The sequence below is a fragment of the Pavona decussata genome, unplaced genomic scaffold (genome assembly GCF_977016875.1).
Source record: "Pavona decussata unplaced genomic scaffold, jaPavDecu1.1 SCAFFOLD_9, whole genome shotgun sequence".
In the NCBI taxonomy this organism is placed as follows: Eukaryota; Metazoa; Cnidaria; class Anthozoa; order Scleractinia; family Agariciidae; genus Pavona; species Pavona decussata.
Window position 1 is genome coordinate 424969 of NW_028145432.1, and position 27988 is coordinate 452956.

At 40.0% G+C, this 27988-nt stretch overlaps 1 protein-coding gene across 4 annotated transcripts; it reads left to right on the forward strand.

The window, feature by feature from the left end:
• The first annotated feature begins 2781 nt into the window (after positions 1–2781).
• On the forward strand, positions 2782–27977 carry LOC146488395 (uncharacterized). Of its 4 annotated transcripts, none has more exons than XM_085117200.1 (12): positions 2782–2955; positions 3393–3887; positions 6282–6580; positions 6678–6867; positions 7878–8092; positions 8916–9240; positions 9930–9972; positions 10416–10550; positions 15342–15664; positions 16418–24250; positions 24345–24863; positions 25553–27977. In XM_085117200.1, exons 1-12 carry the CDS (start codon positions 2943–2945, stop codon positions 25996–25998), a joined length of 10836 nt encoding a protein of 3611 aa, XP_084973326.1. In that variant the 5' UTR covers positions 2782–2942; the 3' UTR covers positions 25999–27977. The 4 variants fall into 4 exon arrangements, with proteins under 4 accessions (XP_084973326.1, XP_084973334.1, XP_084973340.1 ...); XM_085117208.1 differs by having other exon boundaries at positions 15387–15664; XM_085117214.1 differs by lacking the exon at positions 10416–10550.
• The last annotated feature ends 11 nt before the right edge of the window (positions 27978–27988 follow it).

A 27988-nucleotide genomic window follows, 5' to 3' on the forward strand; every position in this document is an offset into this window, starting at 1 on the left:
ACAAACGGCACAACAGTGAAGTATTGATCAGCAGTACAAAACTTTCACTGTAAGAACACCCTTTAATACTTTTAAGAGCATGATTGCTTTCATCCAGTTTCACTCTCCTAGAATCTCCTACATGTAAACCAAAGCCAGTTTCTCGTAGGATCAACTCGTCTTTCAATCGCCTTCACGTTCATTAGTGGCTCTTCACATCTTTAAGATGTTCCTTTGATGTGGTTTTCTGGCGCTTTCAAATCGTGCAAACAGGTTGATGCTATTAGAGAGACACTGAGCGTAATAGCTTTTTAACCCTTTAAGCCCTAACAGTGATCAGCATCAAATTTCTCCTTGTAATATCACTGCTTTTCAACCCCTGAGGTCATGAGAATTAAGGATTTGATCACCAAAGGTGAATTTTCTTGATATTTTAATGACTGCTCCCCAGTGCTTTTATAAGAAAAGTATGGGGACAAGATAGGAGAATTTGTTCTTTGATATTTAACAAATCGACGGCAGTTTTCTATGGTCTATACTCTTATAGACCATAAAATGACGTCAGAAAATGTTCCAAACTCAAGTGGAACCACGAGCCGCAGGCGAGTGGTTTCACTGCCAAGTTTTGGACATTTTATGGCGTCATTTTATGGTCTATAAGAGTATAGACCATAGAAAACTGCCGTCGATTTGTTTTTTATAATAACATGGAAAAAGTACGAGCGGAATTGACTATTTTTTTCGTTGAGAAAGCGCGCGCGTTACATCTGACGTCATTTTTATTGTCTGTACTCTTATAGACAATAGCTACGAGCCAATCAGCGCGCGAGAATTTGGACAGTTATTGTAAAATAGGGGTTAAAGGGTTTAAGTGTTTTGAGACGTTTTCTGTTATTTTCTCTCAATCTACTGTGAAATTCAAAACAATTAACGACAAGCATATATAGCACAGCGCTATCCAATCAGCTTTCATGTAGCGGTTCCATTTTTTATGCACAACACTCTCAAACATTACATTTTGAGCATGTTATTTGATCAGCAGGTTGAGTTAATATGTTTTTTGATGGCGTCCCGGGGGCTATCACTCTAATAAACTACGTATCATCTCAGGTACTTAACGAGTTTTCCCTTTATTTTGGAATATTTTTCTGTTATTATCATCGGTTATTTTTGTAGTACACTACAAATTTGAATGTATTTCCATCTGTTTTGTTTAATACCACAAAAGCGTTGTTTCAATAATTGTTTTTAGCACAAACTTTTTGAAATTGAACACCTCTTCTTGTTTTAAATGCTTTTCAGTTCTTTTCAGTTTGTTTATACTCATTTCACCTCTGCATCATCTCGTATAACATGCGGCTTCGAAAATGATTTAAATAAGAACCATCCTCTTCCTATGCTTTTTACGAAGCTAATTAACATACATTAAACATTTAATTTTGCGTCGCTTTTTTGAACGAAGGAGTCATTAAAATTCACAGTTTAAAATTTCATCAGTTTTCCTACTTTTCATCTCGTTTTTAAATCAGTGACAAGCGAAATTTGCAAGATGTGGTCTCAAGGTGCGATTTTATGGGTGAACATACTTATGCTAAACTTGACAACTACTGGTTTCTAATTGCTTCGAGAATGACGAGAGAAAAAAATGCCAAGTAATTAATCGTCGTGAAAGGTTTTTTCGTTTTCAAAGTCATTTGATTTGTTCAATTATTTATGCTGCACCATACTGATTTGCTTTTCTTTCTTTCGTTTTGTGTATATTTTTTGAAGTACTTGTTTGCTGCTTACAAAAAAAATGGTTTTGGCCTCAAGGGCATGAAAATTAGGCGTTCTTATTTTACTGTTTATTATGCTTCAAACAGGGAGACGAACCGTGACAGAATATCGTTCCCTGATATTTTATATCTCTTTCCAAGCTCAATTGAGCATTAAAATTCTAGTTGGGTTGAAACCGAAATTATCCGCCGATTTCGAGTATTAAAAATCATATACATTACTCTTCTCCAGAGTGGACCTATTTTGCATATAATACTTGCTTCCCCCGCAATTTTTTTTTCCTCTTTGCAAGCTAATTCTCGCTCATTTTCACAACAGTTCCTTCATGATCGGTCTTTATAAACCACTCCGCCATTTACCAAGGGTTATCAGATTGCGAAAAGTATGAATTTTTCAGTGACTCTGTAGCGGTGTGTTGATCCCCATCGCCACACCAAAACATTTTAATAAAGGATTTTAATCGAAAAAAGCCGTTCCCCCCGCTGGCTCAATGGTTGTGTTTTGACAAAATAACGTATTTATTCTTGCCGTCATTATTTGCTTTTTGCTGTTACGCTTCGTAAAGCTTTCGAGTTCGAGTTCTTTGCCTTTTTGTAGCAATCATAAATATGAATTGTTCTTGCGTAACCGCTAAGATTTCACAAACATGACACAAAGCTTGTGGACACTCTTGTTTACATGAATCAGTTCGTCGGCGTAATAAGCATTTCACTAACTTCTTCAATGAACGCAGTATTCAATTTAAACGTCCCTATATTTCCATGAGTGAATTTCGTTCCCGATTTGTTTTTTAATCTAACCGAGCGACAAGTACAGTAGTACAAATAAATTTTCGATTTCTTGATTTTGAAGCGTATGTAATCACTATTTTAGGTAGGACCTGGCTCGAAATTCGCCATTACCAAGACGTTCGGCAACTGATTTGCATCTGTACTCCTTCCGTTCTGAGTCGCTTCAACGCGATATTTTTTTCCAACTCCACAACATTAAGGTTTTTGTTTTCAGACACAAGGAAGCGGATAGGACGCGCTTAAATGACTTGCGTTCTAGGTCACGTGATACGTAGCCACCTGCTAGCCGACCGCGGCAGAATTTCATGAATTGAATATGTTGAAATTTCAGTGAGCCAGGCCTGAAAAATCACAATTCGGATCGTGTAATTTTCGCCGTCCTTATGCCGGTCCGAAATGGAAAAAAGCGGTGAGTCGAGAATTGAACAATGTTTTAATTTACAATGTTGTTCCACGCTTCGGAATATTCGGAGACAGACGGAGGGTTTGTCGCGCGCACGAGTTAAGTGAAAATTATGAAGACTGTCAAAGACTAACAAGACTCTCATAGGGAACTATGTTGGTATTTGACACCGTTTCGAATCATGCTCATTGTAAATCTAATATTTTCCCATACGAAAGCGCCAGTCGAAGGCTTGCAGCCGTGAGAGGCTATCAGTTTTTAAAAGTCGAAACTGGCTTATTTAATACTATAGCGAATTTGTCTGGTTGAACGAAAATCCCCGCCATAGGAGTTCACGGTTATTCAGTATTTTGTTTGTCATTGTGTTATTTTTCCATGCCTTTCGCCGATCGCTGATGAGTAAACTCGCATCATCTCACAACACATGTCCGTTTTATTCGCAGACTTGCAGCGCTTTCGCAATGAATGCGTGGCTGCCCATAATTTCTACCGCGCGGCTCACGGAACACCGCCTATCTGCTGGTCTACAAGACTCGCCGAGAGCGCGCAAAATTGGGCCGAGCAACTCGCGAGAACCACCGGCTCGGTAAGATACAGCTCCGCCAAGGGCGTTGGTGAGAACCTCGCTTGTCTGTGGGGCTCGGAGCTAAACGGACAGAAAGTAACACGGATTTGGTACGAAGAAGGACAACATTTTGACTACAACAATCCACGCGTGAGCTCGCGAACTCGCTCATTCTGTCAGGTGGTATGGGAGGGAACACGCGAGTTAGGCGCGGGAGCGGCTGTCACCCAACATGGAAAACAGATCGTGGTCGCGCGGTATTTTCCACCCTTGAACAAAGAAGATGTGAAGAGAAATGTGAAAAAGGCGACTAGCACGCGCGATGGCGAACAACCATTGGCGTATGACACGCGTTGGAGCAGACTATATGTCGGTAAGGCTTCGTTTGACTGTGGTGACTGTTGTATTTTCTATAGCTCATTTGCATTTTATTACACTGGTTTTTTTTTTTTTTTTGGTTGCGCGAAAAAATATTATCAATATATGAAAAAACACTATTGCGTTTACATAGGAGTACGAAAGTCAGATACTTCATTTTCAAGTTACCGTGAGATTTTTTTTATTATTTTTATTTCTTATATTTAGTAGAGGCTTCCATTTGATGAAGAATATTTAAGCAATCTTGTTTTATCGACGTGGACATGTTTAATATGTACAATAGCAAAGTATTAGGCGTTATCGATTGAAATCGTGAAATTATTCGTGGGCTGAAATTTAAAAACCACTTTCACGTGTAACGTCTTCGCGAGTTTCCAGACATTCGCTTATTAAAAACCAAACCAAGGGGAGGATCGTTTTTATTTAAACGAAGGCAAAGCGTAAATGTACTATCGATCAGTTTGTCGACAACAATAAATGCGGTTTAGTCGATTCACTTGAAAACAAAAATATTAGTCTTTCAAACGATTTCTCACACTTTCGGCCACGATGTAGATCAACAATTTTCGATTTTTTGAAGAGAGAAGGTAAATATTTGCAACGTAGTTGCGTGTCCGGAAGTTCTTTCTTTTTGTTTTTCACTTACTTGATTTATTCACAGAGAGTAGAAATTTATTTGCATTACAACAGAAATTGGCAGCTTCATGATCCTCTTAAGAATTAATTTATGTTTTATTCAAAGGGCGACTCAAACGAATGAATGCTTTCACCGATGAGACTTTTGAAAAAAAAAATTGGGTTATTTTCCGTTTAAGTTACGATCCAAACAGATGATTTACTTTCTTCTCTAAAAATCAACTAAAAAAATAAATTAAAAGAATCAACCGGAGAAGAAAGTGATAACTTCCTTTCTGGTTTTCGAGATGGCTTCGTCTGCATCTAATTTCTGGGTTTTCGCTTTTTTCTTTGCGGTTAGAAGCGATGCGGAATCTCGTTTCGATGTTTCTTATTTTCATGGCAAGATCTGATTTCGTATCGATCCTTATGCCGTTCTTATCGTGTCAAGATGTCTCTGTTTTTGTCCAGCTCTTGTTTGATTAATGGCGATAGCTGAGGTTAAGTATTTTTCAGTTCCGTTTAGCACCTGTTGCACCTTAAGAAATAAATTGGCTCAGTTGATTCATTAGTGACAATGACAATGTAAAACAAAAAAACAATCATGATCAAACAAAGCGAAACTTGATGGATCGAAAAGGAAGTATCTGATACAACATTTCATTTCATAACTATTTTTGTCAGTTTAATTTAATCATTTCGATTGGTGTCATGACGACCCCGAAATGTCCGTTCGATTTTATCGTCAATTTTTACTTGCTTACATGTATTGCGAAACCTTTACTTATAAGAATTATCAAGTCATTTTAAGTTTCGGAACAAAAACGAGGGGTGAAGGTTTTGAAAAATAAAGAAATCCGAATTTGTGAACCAGTAATTTTTTGTTCCTTGTGTAGCTTTTTTGATCTTCTGTTAAATGAACTGAAGTATGGTTCACATATCTTCGAATCTCAGAGCCAAAACTTTGTCTTATTTACACAAATTAACAACGAATGCTTCAACATCCCTTTGGAAAATTACGGGCTTGACATTTTAATGGCGGAAGGTTTCTTTTCATTGAAGGAAATCGGTTGAACAGAGAACAGAATGTTTTGCACGCTTCGCTCTCCTTTGTATGATTTTACATTTTTAGGGCCATTGTCCAGTTGTCCAACTGCAAACATGAAATGTGTTTCAAATTTTGAATCCAACGTGTTAAATTCTGCCAAATTTTCCACTGGTTAGGCAATGCTTTCTTGTGGCGCGTTTGGCTTTTCAATCTCACCCAAACGTGAATTTTAGAAAATCTGTGATATATTTATCAAACACGCCAAGCATAGCTGTTTCTAAGAGAACTGGAGATTGCCAAAGAGTGCCTTTATTACCACCATCATAATTTCTCTAAAAGCTTTTGCTAAATGATTTTAGTTAAATCCTCTTTGGTTTTTAGAATTATATGCAATATTCTCTTCTTTGATTTTTTTTTGGGGGCATTTATTAGTTTTATAAACAATCTCTTGCAGCTTATTGAATATTGAAAATTATGCAATCTTACCTCGAAATGGCCAAATTCGGTTAATTTGGAACATATCCAATGTTGATATTAATAGACGCCATTGTTGACCGTTTAAGTTATAAATTATTAAGTTCTTTGTTTGCTTTCTGTGAATACAATAAATAGCAACTTTCAACTATTGAGAAATATTTTCCTTCCTTTGTTTAATACTGTAATGCTGTATTGTATGTAGTGTATACACGATCGGGGATTCAGACAAATGTCAAACTTGTTCTTTAGGACTTAAAGAATTTCACGAAGAATGCCTTTCTGTACACAACGAGTACAGAATCAGACATGGCGCGGCTCCATTGCACTGGTCAGCGGAGTTGGCTTGGGAGGCGCAGCAGTGGGCCGAGAATTTGGCGCGAACTGGGGAACTCCGACACAATGACGACGACACAGTTGGCGAGAATTTGGCGGGAATGGTAGGCGGTGAATTAAGCGGGCGGGAAGCAGTTGACATGTGGTATGAAGAAATAGAAAGCTATGATTTTGACAACCATGGATACAGCGAAGACACATCAAATTTTACACAGGTACGACTGATGATTTCTGTTGTTGTTGTTGTTGTTGGTTTTTTTTTTCCTAATTTTCTTAGGGACATTTAACGTACGATTTTGTTTCATTTGGCAGGTAGTTTGGGTCGCTTCGGAAAACCTCGGTGTTGGAAGGGCCCTGGATGGAGACCTCTGTGTGGTGGTAGCGTTTTATGAGCCTCCAGGGAACATGGAAGCATCATTTGCTGATAATGTTCTTCGCATGGGATCAACAGTACGGCAAAGAAAGAGCAAAGAACCAAAGGGATTTATACCACCTCCTCCTGGTAAGTGATACGTCAAGGTAGCTTGAGGACACAAGTGAGAAATGCGTCCACGTATTCTCTCAACTGATCTAGACGCAGAATTGTAACTGAGGAGTCATGTAAAAGGCGTATTCGTACGGCAAACTAATTGTTGAGCGCCCGCTTTTCTTAAACGTAAAGGCACTAACACTCTGAGTTACAATTTCGTGTTTTCTTTACTTTACTTAAGTTGTTAAACTGCTAGTAACAATAACTGCCACATTAGCAAATAACAGGTATTCAATGAAAACTCGAAAAGAACGCGGACAGTTTAAAGACGACAAACAAACAACTGAAATTTTCACGGTGGTCTGAAGCCAAGGCCAGCAAGAGCTTCCAACCATGTCTATTTCGAGAGCCAATAATACCGTGTTTAAATACCAAAATAATCAATCAACCAGACGACAACACTTATAAACCACAAAACATTTGTGAGAAAGCCCAGACCTTGAATCATAAGATCAACTTGACGGTGACAAGTTATTGAGTAATGCAACTAAAATAACTCAACTCTACAACGAAATTCCACTCCAGAAGGAAAGATTTGAAAACTTGTGTTGGCAAGTACAAGATCATGTGGCAGTGTAAACCCGTTCCCCACGTGCCAAATTCCTTTGAAAGTATCTTAACAATAAAAAACAACAAAACCGTTGAAACAAAAACAACAACAACAAACAAACAAAAACGGCCCAAACTTTTACGTGAGCCAGATTACGACAATGTTTTCTTCGTTTTGCTGTTTACTGCGTAAACCCTGCATAAATTCTGGGCGTTAATTAAGTAGTGTTTTAGGCTTCTTAATCCAAAGTTTTGCTCTCATCTCAAATGTAAATCGCTCATTAGTATAGTGAAAAAGTTTCTAAACGGGCAAAAAGCTCTCGAAACTTAGGCTTTATAACCTGGACAGGTGCAAACTTAAGCAAGCATACTTTTATATCAGCTAACCAACATATAAATAAAACTATCTTATCATAGTTTGTTTTCTGGAACAGATCCAGAGGGGTTTCGTTTGGAATGCCTTGTGACACACAACTACTTCAGGGCACGTCATGGCTCTCCCCCGCTTGTCCTGAACAGTGCCCTAACAGATGAGGCCCAGTATTGGGCCGAACGGCTTCTCGTGACAGGTGCCACAGAGGGCCTTGATAACTCACCAATTGGTATCAGTGTAGCAATACTGGACAACAAACATGTTAGCGGAGTTAAGGTAAGCCTTTGTCCTTGTTCCAATATATACAGTGCAATGACAGTGAGATTTAGCTTTTGATTCATGCTACTGTAAAACACAGCTTTGGTGCAGTGAGATGTCCCGGAGCATAAAGCGTACTAGAGAGCTCGAGGCTCAACTGACTCACAGAAAAGAAAAATCACAGTTACCACACTGACTATTTAAATCACTATCGAAAAACTGCTATGAATGAATCGTACGTTAATGTAATCGATTTATTGACATATCTTCCTTAAGCCGGCAACCTCAATCTGTTCAAATCATCTTCTCTGGACTTTTTATAGACTTTCTTAATGAGCTGGTTTGCAAAATGTTAAATAATAATTATTTATTAAATCTCAGTTTTGTTCTTTTATCTGTAACCTTTTTTTTCTTTCTGTCAGAGTATTTTTTAATAGAGTTGACCTCTTGATTCTCCCCTCAGGATACTTGCTTCTTGTAGTTCTGTCTTTCGCCTTGTATTTTGTTTCTTCTTTATCTTATTTTTGTTTATCAAGAAAGTTTGACAATTATTTTGGTGCACTGCAGCAGAGCGTGACGCTTTATTTTCCTCAGAAAAAAAATGATTCAGCCGAAAATTATTTTGATTAGTTTCATGAAGTTTTTGTTTTAATTATGAAAACAGGCATGTCTACTTTTTTTCTTTGGAGGGGGAGGGGGAAGGGGAATTAATCCACGTTACCCGACATAAAGGACCATTTTGTTTGCTTTTTTCTGGAACAAGGATGATTATATTTCACGTAGAAAACCACCTTGGGTTTGTTATACCGACAGTAGCCAATTCACCGCTTCCTCTCAACAGGTATCCGAGCTCTGGTACAAACAAATCTTGAGTTACGACTTTGACCGTCCAGGCTTCAGCACCGAGACTCTTGACTTCAGCCAGCTGGTCTGGATGAGCAGTCGGAAGCTCGGTGTAGGTAAAGCTGTTGGACCAGAGGGCGTGACTGTTGTGGTAGCGAGGTACGAGCCTGTTGGGAACATAGACGGGCTGTTCGTGCAGAATGTCAGGCGAAGAGGTCACGAGAGAGGCAGCTGTGAACCTATGATATTTCACGTAGAATACAAGTATCGATTGCGGACTGATAGCAAGTCTTCCAACAGCTTTCTGAGCTGGGAGCACGAAGGTAAGTCAACATGTTTACAGGCTTCCAAATGCAACTACTTTAATTGATGGTATCGGAGTTGAGATTTTGAGTTGAGTTGAGCTTGCGCTTTGAGTCGCGTTGGAAGTGATTTTCGTATGTTGCATTTAGGCACAATTTTAAAACCTTAGCTTTCCAATATCGTTGGAGTGTCTGTTCACCAGGCACCATTTCGGACCTTAACTCGAAACATGGATTTCTCGCTGCCCCTTATTGGTGGTCACATTTCTTCTAAATTGAAAGGTTCAAGATAAGTTCTTACAGAACAATTAGTTTAATCAATTGAAGTCATTGTCAACCGTTTCCGTTGAGTGTAAGGGTCCGTGGAATTGTATTTTTCTCAAGAACATTGAAGCTTTAAATAAAATAAAATAAAGTAAAAATAAATAAATCACTTTATTTAAGTGTCAATGTCTTTAGCGCAGAGCTCTAATTGAGGACACTTTCCAGATCGAATTGGAATTTAGAATTGTTGGTTTTTTGAGGAAAGGGCAAAACCGGAGTGTCCGGAGAAAAAACTCTCGGAGCAAAGATGAGAACCAACAACAAACTCAACCCTTATATGACGCCGAGTTGGTGGGATGGCGCAGTGATGAGAACACTCGCCTCGCTGCTCTCCACTGAATGAATTGAATAAAACACTAACCCCCTCTTTCCCTTGTTTCCCCCAGAAGCACCTACATTACAGTTAGAGGGTGAAATCGCGAAGGAAAGGTAAGAAGCACATGTGCGCATGACCAGTGCCTAGTGCGGTATACACCGTTCTCGTACCCTGAGCCCTTGCGGTTATACACGTTCTAGACGCCTCATTCAGTTCATTCATTTTGCTGTGTTCAACATTCTCGCGTATCATGTTTGGTTTGTCACGTTTACTTTTAAGTTTGAAGTCTTTTCATTTTAGTCAACAAATTATTCCAGGCATCGAAGTTCGAAAATGAAAAGGAATGATAATAAAACTTTATCTAAATAGTCTATAGAGACTAGAGTGAGAAAATAATTGTTCTGCTACAATGTAAAGACTGGAAATATTCAACAGGACCCGAGAGAAAATTTTCCATGATAGAAAAAAAGTTCCATGCCCACCCCTTTGGATTTTGGTGGGCGCTATCCTTCAAGCCGCCACTGGGTTAACATGTTGATTTGTGTCGCCACTTTAGTTGTCAAGCACCTCAAAGGAATGGACTTAGCCGCGCAAAGTTTCTGTTAAACCGATTATTAGAAGACCTGGACCGGTGTCGTAACAGCTGCTCCCTTTCCCCTCCCCTCAGTACGGCCGCCAGTTTAAGTTGGAGGTATGATCAACGCTCGTTTGCGAGTTGTTGCCACTCTGAGTACGTTGACACGAGAGCAAAAACGGAGCGGTCTGCCGGATAAACCCGGGTACCACGAAAATCATCAGCCCTTCGGGGAGAAGACGAAACTCTCAAGGGTGATTTATTCGGTCGGTCTAAAAATTAAAAGCGGAAGTGAGAGAACAAAAATTTACCTTCCGAAGCCCTCCTAAGTTGAGATGTATCGTAAGTATTGTTTTCGAGTAATAGTCTGTTGTTATTCCAACAATACAGGGGCACCCAACGGATCGTTTCGGTAAATTATCTGTTCGGAAGGCCCTTAATCCCCTACAATTTTCTAAAAATAATTTTCGCCTCGAACTTTCGTGATATGGGAAATTTAAGGCCTGGTGTTTTCGGATTGATAAAAATGTCGTTTGGGGTACCGAAAAAACGTCAGCTAAGATTTTCGGAAAGGAAATAAGACCTAAGTTTTTTGGGAAATGGACAAAAATGCCCTAGTAATTTCGAAAAGACTCAAGTTCCCCTAGAATGACTGAACAGATAAAAAGATTATAGCGCAGCTTTAAATGAATCTACAGAGCTTTAAAGGCACTCCAGATAGCCTAAAATAGCGTTTCAAAGGATCTGAGAGAAAACCTTCATTGGGTGCCCCTGACAATAGGCTTTTGTTAAGAAACAGGAGACTTCTTAACTTGGCAGAGCCTCGTGAATCTGGCCTCTGATTGATTCAACCACACTATGCAGATTAACGAGTTAGACTAATCTGAATTAAGATGTTAAATGACGTCTTCGTAGCCGTTGCTACCCACCCAGTCGCTTAACTTCCCAAATGACAACAACAGTGCTCAGTGACTACTATCATTCGGAAGATCATACTACACTGCCTGCGAATAAACCTTAGTTTTCAAATTCGTTTTATTAGCTATTCGTTCTATTAATTAGCAACTGCGGTTTGTGTACACGCTGATCATTTGGTCAGAGATCTGACGCTTTGACCATTGTACTATTGCCGAATTGAGAAAGACGCCTTCATGACACTTGCCTGCCTTGAAACAGAGAAGAATAATTTCTCGTGGTATATTGATGGTAAAACGTGGTAGGTACAATGAATAGAAGAGAAGGGGGAGGAAGGAATCTGGCGGAAAATTCGTCACATCCACACCCATTACTGAACAGATGTCAACTATTGAAGCATTGTGAAAACTTGTAAAAAAAATGTCAGAATTTCAGCAACATGAGACAGATGTCAACACCTTCCTATGTGCTGGGAAGCGAAGCCACCTAAATTTGTGAAATAATTTCCGTTTACTGAGATTCAGAACCCTCTATTTTGATTATTCGGAACCAATTCCCACAGACATCCACTTGTCTCTATAATATCCAGTAGATATAATAAGAAACCGAGAAAATGAATTAAGGACGGTGCCTACTAATATAGAAGTATTTTTGTGTGGTTTAGGACTATGCGGGAAAAGCAGATCTGAACAACGGCTAGTGAAATCCAAAAAGAAAATTGGGGGTAACCGCGCATTTTTCAGAGATAATTAAGCAACAATATTTCTAAAAAGCGCCTAAATATAAAGAAATGTATGGCAGTTTTTCCTAAATTGAAGCTTAATTATCTCTGAAAAATGCATGGTTACCCCCAATTTTCTTTTTGGATACCAAGAGCACTTGCTAAGTTCTGCTTTCTCCGCATTGTTTTAAACCGCGCAAAAATATCCCTGTATTACTGACCACTACCCAGGGAACCCGAGTATCTCGAGATGCGCAGAAGGTATGCGCAGTAACAATAGTAGGCACCGTCCTTAATTACTGTCACCAAAATTTCAGGGCAACCATATAAAAAAAGAAGGATTGTTCTTTGTCATGCCAGCCAATTCAGTTTACAAATAAGAATAGCCAGGTGTTTTTCACGGAATTTTTTAAATTTCTTATCGCAAGATGCGATCCGAATGTACAAATTTCTGTCTAGATCAAAAGCTATTTTTCAAATGTTAAAGGCGATTCCTAAACTACCTTCTGGATTTTGCTCTCTTGTGAACGTAGTCTGCAGCATCTAACTCGTGTCCTTATGAATTAAAAAGTACCAAAGTATCTGCGCTATAACATTTCTGCAAAATCACTGTAACAATCAACTTTGAATAAACCTTCTTATCTTCTTCCAAAAAAACATATTTATAACATTGCTCAACTTTGCTGTAACCTTCTGATCTCTTTCTCGTCTCGTAAACAAAACAACAACAACTTGGCGGTATCCGAGGTGATGGGAAAGGATGTCATTATTATTATATGAAGATATGATAACCATAAACTTAACCTGTTTGTCGTTCTGACACCGCACGTTTGTATGAAAATACTTGATAATTTTCTAATATTTTCCGTCACGAGCTAAAGGTTAGATCTGTCTCGTTTCTATTTCATGTTATCGCCATTTCTAACTACCGTAACGGTTGTACTGGTCAAAGCTTATCTCAAACACATCCAATAGTGTATTCCCTAACCAATAACCTGACGTTTTCAGTCTTTGATGTCATTTGAAGTAATTTCACCATCAACTTCATACTCTCATTCCTTTTTCCTTTACTTATTTTATCATTTAAAAACTTTTTACGCGCTACCTTGCTAATTACTTTTAGCAACTGAAATTTGTTGAACTATGATGTAAGACATTTAAACTTCTCATTCTCGTAAAAGATTAACGACGTAAAAAATACCCATTGATACATTAGCTGGATAATATGTTATAAAGTTCACGAATAAATTTAAAATGTAATTGTTTCAATCGCTTTTAAACGCTGAAATATTAAGAGATGTGATACTAAGCAGCCTAACATAATCTTCACACAGGTGTAGGTACACATCGTTTATAGCATCATTTAATGAACTAAACCACCCAATCATGAAACCATTTAAGGTGGCTTACTACAGTTTTTCCGAGACTTAGTAGCGCGCGCTATGATAGCCTGCCACACGTCAGTAACTGTCGCGCGTGCAAAAATGACGCAAGTAACCTCAAGAAGTAACAAAAACCACTTCAGCACTTGAAAGGCGTCAAATCTCTTTGGTATGTGTAGCGATAGTTTCAAAACTCCGTTCAAACATGTAATCAAGCCTAAAGCCGAAAAAATATGGCAAAAAAGTTTGATAAACATTCGGTAAAAGAGCTATAAATTTACTGTACCTTTCTCGCACGCGATACATGGCGTTACATGAGCGCGCGGCCGAGCGCGCGCTTAAATAAAGGGCATGCGCAATTCAATTCTCGTCCGAGGTTGTAAAAACCTGTCTTTGATCGAAGATTGCTCGAAAACTTACCGTACAACTTATGATGAAATTTTCACGGTTGATTTGTTCGGGTGAATCACGTTTGGAGCCAAAATTTTTGAAAAATCTGTAAGACAGATTTTGAGCTATTTTTGATTTCACATTCTCTTAGTTTGCACAAAAATTGTCTTACAGATTTTTATTTTACTTTGCATGAATGTTAAATCAGACCCAATTTCTTAATCTTGAAATTTTCAGGTGGGGTCATACGGGTAGAATTTGAGAAAAACGTGACTTAACCTACTAGTGCCCAGTCTCTCATTGGGTACTCGGTCGCTCGTTTTGGCTATTAGTTGACGTTTAATTGTTCAAATTTCACATAGAATCGTAAAAGACTTAAGCAAACAGTAAATAGTGAAGGGAAAAACAGCTTGGAACCTTTTTTAAAAGAGTTAAAAGTTGTGCCCTTATACTCCATTAAAACTGTAGTAAGCCACCTTAACTAACGAAACCACCGCCTAATGTATTTTAAAGTTAACATTGGTTGATACGGCATGCTTAAAATGTAAACTGAACTAATAATTAAACACACTGCTTAGTGTATTTAATAAAAACCTTAATTAAGTAATGCTTTACTATTAGCTTAAGTGTTTTAAACAGTAATTATTGTTGTTTCTTGGCCATTTGGTCTTAAGCATTGACTTTTCACGGTTAAATAACGGGTATAAATAGGTAGGAAATATAACTTTCATTGATCGATTCAGTATCGGGCAAGTACTTAGGACTCCAACGGGTAAAGAATCTAGTTCTTGGTCTGTAAATGGAACTATCACAGTTCATCAAACACCTCTCTCTCCCCTCTTTAAGATTGATTTCTGGCACTCATTTTAGCCCTTAGCTGCATTTCAGCCCTCGGCTATTTTGGCCCAAATTTAGAAAAATCAAATTGGCCCTCAATTTAGCATTGTAATTTAGTAACCGAAACGGCCCCAAATTTGAGGCTCTTTTGAATTTACAGTGAGGATTTAACGGACATGATTCACTGGCTATGTTCTCCGCTCATGGTTTGACCATGGTCAGACAACAGTGAAGGAGTTTTGCAAATAAAATGATTAACAGAGTAAATACTGATTTTCCAAAATGTAAAAAATCCATAGCTGTCAATCTGATGTGAAGAACCATGTTTTTGAAACTAGTATATGATTCGTCCGTTATGAGTCCACCGACCTAATTTGCCCAAGGACAGAAAATGTCGAAGCAAATTAATTCCCAAATCTTTTTCTTCTTTTACTTACTCGCTGAGCTCATTTTATGGGCATATTTCGTCAAGGTTTCGTGGTCATGGCCGAATCACAACGGCGAATGTAGTCATGAACCATGTTTAAAATCTCAGGTCGGTACACTGTAGTAAAATCATCTGTAAACTAACCAGAAAGACGAATCAGTCTATTCCATGCTGACATGGACTCGTTAGTTAGTACTGCTGATGTATACCTTCTCATTGCCCATTTGTCCCCTCAGTGATGACTTGGACGAGATTGATGAGAACAAGAATATCGTCCACAGGGCCGACCAGCAAGAGTCTACCTCTACATTAACTGTTACGGATGCCTTCGCCCGACTGGTGTGGATAGACCCTAACAGTCCCACTCTTCAGAGGAGGGGAGTTGCAGAGGAGAGGACTCAAGAAGCTGATCATGTTGCTGGTGATGAAGAAGAAGATAGAGATGACGTGAAGGATGTCCAAGATGAGCAAGAAGACGATGGACGTGAAATGGAGGGAGAGCGAGACGCAAAGGACGGCAGTTCGACGTACGAACAGGATCATAGGACGGAAAGTCAGGGTAATGAAAGAAGCCTGTCTGTCTAAACAGAGAATCCTTCATCTCTTTTAGCAAAGTATTGCCCCTTCCAAAAGTTCATAAAGGGACTGGGCCCTAGTTTACACATTGTGCAAATGCCATCATATGAAGAAATGAACCCAATCGCCGGAAAGATCACATAAAAAATTAGATAGTTTACCAAGTTTGGTTATGTTTCATTGCGTAGTAACCAGGCTGTGACATGTCTCAGGTCGCCCAAATTCCATACAAATGTCTCTAATTTTGAGATGGCGGCCCCAAATCCATACAAAGTCTCTAATTTTCCGAGTTTTGAAATCCTTCTATATGGTTGGTAGACTGATTTATTTTAATGTGGTCTTTTCTTGTGATGGTCTCCACTTTCTGATTAAACGAAAGTTTAAAAACTCACCCCCAGTCTCCATTTGAACTCCGGAACGGGCGATTAATCAAGTAATGGTGCTCTTAATTTTGAGTCTGTCGGTGAAACCGGAAAGTGCCGCCATTCAAATTTGGAACAATACAGTAAATGAGTTTTCCTAAATACATTTGTGGCGACTTAGATTACGAATAATGTCGAGGATATTACTGGCAGTCTAGAGGTACCTGTACGGTCTCCATGTACAATATTGTTACAAATTTCTACCTTTTTAAAACTCAAAATAACCTCCACGGACTCATGTTTCAATGAGAGTTTATTATATTTCACTGAATGTTCTTATCGATGTCAGATTGCATTTCTTTGTTTGTTTTTAGATATTGACTATGTTTCTGAAGAACCATATGTAAATACAGAGGAAACCGAACTGGAAGAGGCTGACTTGTTTTCCGATCCCGAAGACGACCTTTACCAGCATATGCACGAGGTGCGACGCTCTCTTTCATTAGACTCGGAGGGCACAGAACCAGAAACGCAGAGGGGGAACGTGCTGGCCAAAGTAGCCTTCTTCGAAACCTTTCAGCGAAGTTTTGAGGTGCAATCGCCCTCCAACTCAGAGTCGTCATTTAGAAGGAGCCTTATTCAAGACGAGCTGGAGGAATTTGCGTCTCTTCCAAAAACGGAGGAAGTTCACGAGGAAGAGGAACAAGAACAAGCTGAACAAGAGGAAAAGGAACATGAATGCCAGTTGGAATTTGACGACTTATTTCCTGCTCACAGAGAGGGAGATGAGGCGGAGGCGCACGAAGATATGTTCGAGGACGAAGCTGAAGAAGAAGAGGAAAGTCTTGTTAGTGTTTCAGACGCTGAGGACGTCTTAGATTTTGCTGATTTTGATACTAGACCGCAACGCTTAGAGGATTATGAATTCGAAGACAGCTACTGCGAAACCCATGAATTTATAGAAGAAGAGCCTTCTACAATGGAGATTTTCGATTTTTCTGACGAGGAAGCTTCACACCAATATGCTGATATCTCAGATACCGACGAAAAACCACTGTTTTCAACAAAAAGAGTTCTCGCACCTATGAACTTAGGCACTGCCACGGAATTTCATAAAACAGAATCTTTTAAATTGTGCGAAGACGAAACACCAGATTTAATGGAGGACGCTCCACATAGCTATAGCGAAGAGAAGTTTGAAATTGGCGAAGCGACAGTTGAAATGCCACAAACGTCTTCTACAAGACCGTTAGATCCCGATCACTGTTTCGTGGCAACGAAAAGACAAGAAGTCGATGTCCGAATGGAAGAAATAATTTCTAAAATAGGACTTTTGCCCGTTGAGGATAGCGTAGAGGATAGTGATGAACTCTTTGATTTTAACAAGACGACAGAAGGGCAACTTTTGCATAGTGTCCTGAATAGCAGAAATGTGGAAGAACCATTTGAGATAAAAACACCAGTTGAAGAGATATGCGAGGCTTCTCACAAAAGCACCGTGGAATCAGAGATAGATTTCGACAAGTTGTTTGCAAGACTTGAAGGAGATGAGACAGGAAGTGAGGAGGAGGACGCGATACCACAGACAAGCAGGGAGACAGAGAGACGTGAGTCTACGGAAGACATCCACGTGGTTTCAAGAGATCATGAAAGTGAACGTTCTGCGGATATGGAGCGAGTAAGTAGTGATATTGGGCTTGAATCTCTCGAACGGTTGGAGGACGAGGAGATGAAAGAACGAGAGCTCACACCAGATATAACCCTAACTTACGAGTGTCAATCGTCTGTGGCTGTGCAAGAGGTAGAACCTGTTCTCGAAAACATTGAAGCAGCTGAACAAGACCATAAACCTGAAAGTGAAATGGATCTTAAAGAGTTGGAAGTCAGAATGGAGATTCCGATGAAGGAGGAAACAGCGCGGAACGAAATAAGTGAAGAAAGGAGGGAGGCTTCAAATGAGGAAGAATCTTGCAAAGCTGTGCTTCGTGATCATCATCGGGAACATGATAGGATTCTTGAGGAAATTGGTTTAGTTCGCATTTCCCCTGACATTATTCATTTAGCTGACGAACCAGTGGAGCCCTTACTGTACGAACGGGCACCTACATCAACAGTAAGGCAGTTAACAGAAGTTACAGAGAATATCAGCGCTGTGGTTCGAGGAGATGTGAGATGTAAAGTAAACTTGGAAGAGTTGTTTCATAACATTGACGAAGAGGAAGAATCTATTTTAACAAATAAAGAAAGAGATACACAGCGCTTTGAGGCAGTTCAGAATAGCATTGAGACCTTCAGAGAGGAAAGGCCATGGGAACCTGTTCTTCGTGATCATGATCAGGAGCGCACAAGAGATCTAGAGGATAAAGCTTTACAACTTGAACTAATTCCTGTTTCAACTGACGTTGCACAGTCTCACGAACAAGTAGAACCTCTTTCTTACGATTACGCACCTTCCTCACCACCAAAGAGCCAGTTACCAGAGATTTTGGAGCACATTGGCGCCGAGACTCGACAAGATGTGCGATCTGAAATAAACTTTGAAGAGATGTTTCGTCGTCTTGAACATGCAGACACAATACAAGCAGACGAACTCGCAAATGCCCAATGTTTTGAAGAGAACGAAACAACTATGACTAAGAAGCCGTCGCGTGCATCGTTATATGAGGAGGAAGATACGACGGTTGGTGAAGTTGTACATTGTGCTGCTTCGTCTTCACAGCATGTTTCTCATGAGAAATGTGAGAACCTGTTAGAAAAGGAAGTCGAGGAAATTGAACAAGCGGAAGAAGAGAAGAGAGCTTCGCTGTACATGGAGGAAGATACTTTAATGGGTTCAGTGACACTTGAGGAAGTATCGGCAAAACCTTTACATGTCGCTAGTGAGACTCTTAACGTTGAACCTGCAACACAAAAAGAAGAAGTGGAAGTTGAAGAACAAACTGCTGATGAATTGCGAGCCTCAGTGTTCATGGAAGAGAAAATAGATGTTAATTCCGTTACAAACGACATCGCTTCCTCACCTTTGCACATCGCTGGTGAAAGTGCTGATAGTGAAATGGTCAAAGTAATCAATGAAGTGGACTTTGACGAGGAAGAGAAAATAGCTTCTTTATTCTTAGAAGAAGATTCAATTGTGAATGAAGTAAAACCCGGTACCCTTTCTTCGCCAAAACACATAGCAGGGGAAAGTCAGAAAGCAGTACCCTTCCAAGAAATCGACGAAGAACTCACCGAAGAAAGGAAACGAGCATATCTTTTTTTGGAAGAATCTGCAACTCTAGATGATGTAATGACAGACACCCCTTCTTCGCCAAAACACCTTGTACTGGAAAGTAGAAATGTGGAGACCTTTGAGGAAATAGATGAAGAATCCAATGAGGAAAAAAAACGAGCATCGCTTATCGTGGAAGAAGCTCCATGTGTAGATGAAGTGACGACTGACGCCCCGTGCTCGCCAAAACACATAGCAGGGGCAAGCAGCAATGTGGAGGCCTTTGAAGAAGTTGACGAAGAAATTTCTGAGGGTAGCAAGCGAGCATCGCTGTTCATGGAAGAAGCTGTAACCGTAGATGAAGTGACTACTAACACACCATCTTCTCCAAAGCACCTTGCTGGACAAGGTGTGAATCTCGAAACCTTTGAAGAAGTTGCAACAGTACCAGATGAAAAAAATCAGCGGGCCTCTGTTTTCTTGGAAGAGAACTCATTTGTCGATGAAGTGACAACTGTCACATCTTCCGTTTCTGTTCACACCGCTAGTGATGCGTTGAGCATTCCAGCAGTTGAAGAAACTCATGAAGAAGAGGAAAAACCAAATCAAGAACACGCCGAGGAGTTGGAAGATGACAGTAGAGTCAGGTACGGCTATATTTCCCTTAAGTCTCCAGATCAAAACAACCATGTTGCTGGAGAGGTTTCAAACTGTGGTCTGCTAGAAGTAACAGATGATGACGAATCCCCAGAATCTGATTTTGGCGAGCATTTTCATAAATTTGAGCAGATCTATGCTACCGAACCATTTGTGGAACCAACACAGTCAACACATGTTGCTGGAGAAATAAAAAATATCGACAGCCATGATGAGGCTTTGGAAGAAGTTTTGGAGATAGAAGAAAGCTTAGAGTACGAAGAAACCCAAAAGATCGTAACTACTACTGACCCCTTGGAAACACCACAGCCTTCATTTCATATAGCCGGAGAATTATCAAATGTCGAACCAAGAGAAGAATCATCCGAGGAAGAAAAACCAGAGGAAGAGGCATGTGCTGAAGAGTATGAAGAGACAGAAGTTCAAGCATCTACTCTAGTTCTGAGGTCACCACAATCCTTGGTAAGCATTGCCGTTGCAGCGTTGGAACATAAAATTGATGCTGCTCAGCAGGATGCGACTGAAGAAATCACAATGGAAAGCGGCGTAGAAAAACAATACAGCGAAGAGGAGCAGGCCGATGCAAAGCTGGTAGTTTCTGAAACTCTTCCTCCAAATGCACATCTTGCCCATGAGTTTGATGATTCCGAGGAACACCAAGAAACTGTTGAGGTGACAAAGACTTCAGAGCAGTCACTGAACCTGTTTGAAGACAATGAAAGCACAGATGTTACTGTCACTAACGTGGACACCGAGGTACCAGTCATTATCGTGAACATTGCTGGTGATATTTCGGACAATGAAGACGAAAACGTTGTTTTTGAAGAGGAAAAGCCACAGGAAGACCGAACAATAAACGCGGAGACATATCAAGATCAAGAAGAAACGGTTACTGAATATCCGACAAATGAGCAACCAGTTTCTCAGTCGCACGTCGTGGCAGAGGTTTGTGTATCTGAGTTTGTTTTAGAGGGAGAGGAGACAGAAGAGCAAAGAGAGTCTGTGGAACCTTTTGAAGAAAGTGAGGAGGGTTCGGTCTCAGAATTGTTGTCAGAGTGTTCGTCTTCACCTCTGCATGTGTCCAGTGAACTCAAGGATTTTCAAGACTACGAAACCATCAACGAAGAATACTGTACTGAAACGTACCGTGCCATAATGTACGAGAAAGGTGATTTTGTTCCAGAGAAGTCAATCTCTAAAGGTTTACCATCTCTGTTCATAACAGAAGAACTGACACCGGACAAAATCTACGAGGAAGTTATCTTGAACGAACAATCAGTAGTTATAGAAACAGCTCAAGACTACAGCGAAGTCGAGGAACCTTTACAAACACAAACGATCCTTGATATCTCTCAGCCTTCTATCCAGACGGCTGCGGAGTTATCGGACTCGGACTTCAATGAAGGTGTGAATGAAGAAGACGAACTAAGTGAAAGAGAGTTTGCAGAAGAGTTTGTAGACACAAAGGGAGTTTATGAACAAACGAGCCTAAAGGAAACTGCAACAACTGCTTGTGAGATTGATAGCAGAAGCGATCCTCAGATTGCACAAGAAGAAGGCGGGCTTACGGATGAAACTGACAGTACCCAGAAACTTGAAATACAAGAAGACCTTGTAAATATTGAACAATCCGCAAGGGAGACAACACCTGTTATTTTAGCTGCTCTGAATGAAAGCGTTATTCATAAAGACGAGAAAATACTAGAGCAGGTCTGGGAAGTGGAGATTAAGAAGGATAGCCCATTTGTCGATACAACTGAACTGGATGCAAGCCAAATACAGAAACTCGCTATTCTAAGTGAAAAAGAACAAAAATATGTTAAGTCTAGCTACCAGGTTTTAGAAAGTAAGGAAAGTTTTAGTGTGAGCCAGACTCACCGTGGTGAAAGTGTCATTGTGAGCGATCAAAGAATACAGATGGAATTTTCACACGAGATGGAAGAGAGAATCGAGGTTTTCTCGACTAGAACTATGCGCCCCGTGTCCTCATCTAGTTCCCAGCCCTTTCAATATCAGTTTGAAACCAATGGCGCATCCATATCTCAACAGTTAGAGTCTAGTGATCAACTCAGCGAAAGTATTTTAGACAAAGAAACAAAAGATCAAGAATTGGAAAAGTATGAGAAGCAACTCTCAGAGGAGGAAACGGAAGTCCGTCTTCTAAAAAGCGAAGTTATGGAATACAAGGCGGCAGAACGGCAAGTTCCCTTGGTCAGTCCAAGCGTAACCGTTGAAAGGGAAACCACTTTAGTGAAGACCTTGGTGGTTCAGTCTTCAGCTAAAGAAGATCGAGAAGAGGTATTAATGCGAGAGGATCGTATAACGGCAATTCTAAAAGACGATGAGGCTTCACTTGAGGAAGAGTCGGCGGGGGAACAATTTGAAGAAGAAATTGACATTGTGCGTATGGATGAAGCGTTATCAGAGGAAGAATTTCGTGGCGAGGGAGCTGAAAATATTGACCGTGTCCCGTCAAGATCCTCTAAGGCGGATTCAGTGGAAGAAATAGACAAAAATGAAGACCAGGTCGAGAGCGAAGTCCATAAAGTTGACGAAGAAACATCACTGTATGAGGAAGAGGTTGAGATCAGGAGGGTAGAGCCTTGTTACGAGGACGAATTTGGAGTAAAAAAGGTTGAGGGACAGGTGGACAAGGTATGCCATGAAACGGACGACAGTGTGGTAGAAGCGTCTAGGTTTGAGGAGGAAGTTGAAGTTGCGACATTTGAAGGAAGTGATGAGCCGGCTAACGAAAACCTGGAGACAGTTGGGGTAACTGAGATCAGAACACAATCACCTGTGTTTGAAGAGGAACTGGAAGTATCGGCTATTCCTAGAGAAGATGACTCCATTTATATTCGATGCACCGAAGGAGATAAACAAGTGGATCAATCATCAGCAGCAGTGTTTGAAGAAGAACTGGAGGTATCGGCATTTACAACTCAGGATCAGGAAGTTGAAGAACACCATCTCGAGGAGAATAAACTCATTGACCATTCGGCTGTCTTTGAAGAAGAGCTAGAGGTGTCAACATATAAAGGTCAGGAAGGACAATTCGAAGAGCAGCACACTGAGGAACAAAAAGTAGCAGATGAAACACTAGTATCAGAAGAAGAACTAGAAGTATCGGCGTTGGCTGCTCAGAACGAGCCAACTGAGGAAACACATTCGGAAGATGAAGATCACGGAGCATTGCCAAGTAAATATGAAGAAATTAAACCCATTGACGATGAAACAACGATAGAGAAACTTGATGAAGAAGAGAATATTGAGCTTGTCGAAACAGCGCAGATGAAAAGACAACCGTTTGACTTGACCCAAGTTGATTTGTACGACGAAGAAGAAAGCGCTAGCGCAACACGTTACTACGTTGAATTGTCATCAACAGAGAGCTTAGAACAAGCCTATGGGGATGTCGAAGGAGGCGAAACATCTTACACGGAGACATACGTGCGCCAAGGAGAACCCTTGGAAGAGAACCTGGAAGAGTTTATACTAGTACGGTATGGCGATGAATTTGAGTCCTCTGGTGAAGAAGACATCTCCGATCACCGGGAAATCTACGTCATTCCTGAAGAAGATAACGATGTCGAAAATAACGTTGTAGAAGCTGCCAGGGATGAAACTGAAGTCGAGGAACCTTTTCCAGAAAGTTTTTACGAGGAAGGCTTTGAAAACATGGCCTTAGAGGGAATTCGGGAATCTCCGGAATTTGATATTGATGATTCAGACGAGTTAGACGAAGAAGAACAACGTCAGCTGGAAGAATACGAGAGACTAGAGTCATTTGTCATTTTGGAAGAGAAGCTGAGTCAGGTAGAGTCTGATGATGACGAAAGTGGAGATTTTCCAAGGGAAGAAGGCGACGAAAACGTTTTTCATTCAGACGTACATTCCAGCAGTGATGAAACGTTACATGAAGATGAATTAGGCGAGACTATGACGGCTTGTTCGATTCGACAAGCAGCTGTTTCCACTGAAACGGAGTGTAAAGAAGAAGCATCGCAGGATGATGACTGCAGCCAGGCGAAAAACCAAGGTAGTGGGAAACACCAGGAAACACCTAAGGAATGTTCTTCACACAAAGAAGAATTGCGACCTGTGGAAGGAATTGCAGAGAGTAAGGCTGCAGGAGAAGTGTCATCAGATGAAAAACGACCAAAACCAGATACAGAAGACGAGAGTTTGCAGGCAAATCCTACAAGGAAGAAAGATGATTCCGACTCAAGTAGAACAAAAGAAGAAAAAACAGAGCAATGTCTTAGCAGCGACTCGTCTGGTGAACAAAGCGTGTCAAGTGAAGGATCCTTGTCCTCTACAACTTCAATTGATCTTGAAGGTTAGCTGGCTTTCGTGATTTTCAAGGTAACTTATACTAAGTATATTCAATGCTCTGAAACTTACACATTATCTTTTCTTGTAATTTTCGACAGGATTAGACAGCTTCGAGCAAGACTGCCTCTTACAACACAACTTGTACCGCCGACAACACAGAGTAAAACCACTGAAATGGTCTGAGGAGCTGGCTGAGGGGGCTAAAAGATGGGCAGAACATTTGGCATCTTTGTATTCCCTTGAAAATTTTGAAGGCAAAGAAGTAGGAGAAAATGTAACGAGCGTGCAGGGAAAAGAATTAAATGGTTCTGAAACCGCCGATTTGTGGTATAAAGAAGTAACAGATTATAACTTTGAAGACCCAGCGTTCAACGCAAAATGTGGTCGCTTTACGCAAGTTGTTTGGGCGTCTTCTCGCGAGTTTGGTGTAGCCAAGTGCGTTGCTGACGATGGAACTGAGTATATTGTAGCGCGATATAAACCGGCCGGAAATATCTTGGGAGAGTTTAAAGAAAATGTAAAACCCCCCAGAGATCCTTCAGGTCGACTGAAAAGACGAAGATCTAGTGCCAGGAGACGTTCAAAGTCAGGAACTCCTTCGACACCTGCAGAAAAGGGTAGGTGTACGCAATTAACATAAACAAATAAACAAACAAGCGTTTCAGTTGATGTTCAGGAGAATGCAGACTCGATTGAAAGAAAATGAGGCATCCTACCCAGACTTTCTCTTTTTAAAAGAGAATTAAGCCTACCCATTCAGCTCTTTCTCGTGAAAACGCTCGGAAATATAAGAAAAAACCCTTGTGAAGTTTTAATCACGGATTTACTGACGTTTGAAACGCTCGAGTCTATAAGGTGAGCGTGTGGGACTATCGTCACTCACAACATTCTATAAAATTCAATATCTGCTATACTTGGTCAACCCCTGCTGGTTGTTTTCCTCAGAATAAATATCAGGACTACCTGGTCTATGCAAGAGACGTTACTAAAAGAGAGGGACGCGGTTAGCGTTGTATTCATATCAGAATCCATCACGGCTTTAAAAAAGCAACGCGTCTGGTTTGAAATGTTCCTCTTTTTTTTTTTGTTTTGTTATTTCATGCTAGATAACCAAAATAGAAAGACCAGTATGAATTTCGTTGAATATATGCGTTTGCCGTTTGAGCTATTACTTTTAAGGTTAAGTTTAAGTGTAAAAGTACTTGCGCTAGGCCCAGATTTTTTGATTGCTTTTTGCTGATTGTACGTAGCAGTGTGTTTCAACCAGTTTTGTTCATTTTAATTTTATCTCGTAATCTTCTTGCAGAAAAGTTCAAAACTGAATGTGTCATCTCACACAATTACTATCGTACGTTCCACAACGCCCCGGCGCTTCGCTGGTCCCCACTGTTGGCAGCAGAGGCGCAAAATTACGCTGAACGGTTGGCAAAGACGGACTCTCTGACGCACAGCGGACAGAAGGACCGTGGAGAGAACTTGGCGTACTCTTGGGATACTCCACTCACCGCCCGTGGGGCAATTGATATGTGGTACGACGAAGTACAAGACTATGAGTTTGAAAACCCAGGCTTTACTTCCGATACAGGGCATTTTACGCAGTTAGTCTGGGTGGGGACGGAGGAGTTTGGTATGGGAATGGCCGAAGCCCCCGATGGGAGGAATATTGTCGTTGGGAGGTACTTCCCACCGGGGAACATCGTTGGGCAGTTTAAAGAAAATGTGCGACCAAGAGAAATCGATGGAATTCCTTAAGCTGCAGCACACACAAGGAGAATAAGAGAAAAGTCAAATAAAAAGATGGCGCCAGCCAAGGGAGTGAATTTGAACAGCAAAAAAACCGAATGACAATGGAAGAAAAAAGTGGAAATGAAATGCCAAAAATTATTTTAGCAAGAACTGTTTCTTTAATCATTACAGTGAATTTGAAAGGTATCGAAAATCACAATTTTCTTTTGTACTGGACTTGTAATCCAGTTCATAAACCAGCTGCGATTTTTGTTCGAATTGAAGTCATTGCAATTTGTGTTGATCACAAGACACGGTAAATACTCATTGAGTCGAAAATGGAGGAGAAAAAAATAGCAATTTTAAAAGTCGGAGGGGATCTGAGATTTTATGAATATATGTTAAAAATGCTGAAGAATCCAAGGCAAAGATGAAGTAATAATCGGTCGGGAAACAAGTGCATTTTTGATAAAAAAAAACAACATAAAATTTTTGTCGAGGTAACCAGAAGTTTACTGCATAACCTCTTCTTGAAAATGGTGGGGTTAGACAATTTCCAACAGCAAAAAAGGCACTATTTCCTTGACTGGATTAATTTTCTTGCGACAGGATTGGAAAAATTTATACAGCTAATGAAAAAATAATGCATTAAAATACATAAAAACAGCAAACACTTTGATTTATCTTTGATAATGTTTTCTCGTTCAAACTATCCCGGTAGAGTTTTTATATGTTTAATGTTTTTATTTTGTTACTTTTATAACAATATATTTTTGCGGTCTCTTTTGTTAGTAATTTCGTAGGCCCGGTTCAAGCGTTTTAATTATCGTGAATTAGATTCAACGCATGCACGACGTCTGAATCAACTGTAGTGACAAGTTCTGACGCGCTAAATGACGTAGAACGCGTCGATTCAAACGTCGTTCTAAACTTGAATTGTACCGAACTCATTGCATACGCTGTGATAACGTAGTAATTTTAGTCTAACACGACAGAATTGAGTTCGTTGTTTGAATCCACTCGAGCTTAATTCAATTGAGTTCACTACGACAATAGCACGATGTTTGAACAGGGTCTTTAAATTTATTAGCTTTTTTTCGAGACGCTAAGAAAAGAAAACCTCGTGGGCATGAAATTTGATCCAACGTAAGGGAGTTTCGTTTATAAACTGAAATTAATTTTAGGTATTAGAATTAAATTGTAGAATGCTTATGCATTAGTAGTGGAAATGATTATTCATTGAACTAAATAATAAATAAATAAATGCAACCTATAGGTTATCTTTGCTATAAAAATTATCGCATCGGAGTAAAATACCCATCGTTTGCCAACTGAATACGTTATTGAAATTTTCTTCGGTCCTCGATGACTGAATATGAAAGATGTAAATTTGATTCCATATTTATTTTGCATTATAAACTCATTTAAGCCCTATTTATACGTCGCATTACAGTCGTGTTCAATGTATTTCAATTAACCACCGAATAACTGTCAAAAATGTTTTCAATTGAGTGTCGAAAGTAATTTGCACTGGGTTGCGTTATCCCGCTCTGTGATTGGTTAGCAAAACTCGCGCCACTTTCTCAACCAATGAGAAGCAAAACCCAGACCAATCGTGACTTGCTCCCACGAGTTTTACCGCTCGGCGCCAATAGATGTATTTTTTTCGAGTTTTGATTGGTCCATTGTTTACATGTCTCACGATTGGCCAAAGTAATTACTTTCGTTTGGGTTTTACGACACTCAAATGAACCCTTAACGTCACAAGTACCAGGTAAAACAATTATCGGGAGAGACAAACGACCTGAAAGCCGAACAGAGTACAGCTTCTATTCTTATCTGTTGATTTGAATTGTATTCGGCATGGTTGCAATGCGACGAATTCATAAGGCCTGAGTTATTTCTCTGTTGAAGAGAAATTGATATTTATTAATAGATAGACTGTTTAAATTGTGTGTCATAAGAATTTATGAAAGTAAAAAAAATTAAACGAATTTAAAAAGCGAGTGTGCGTTGT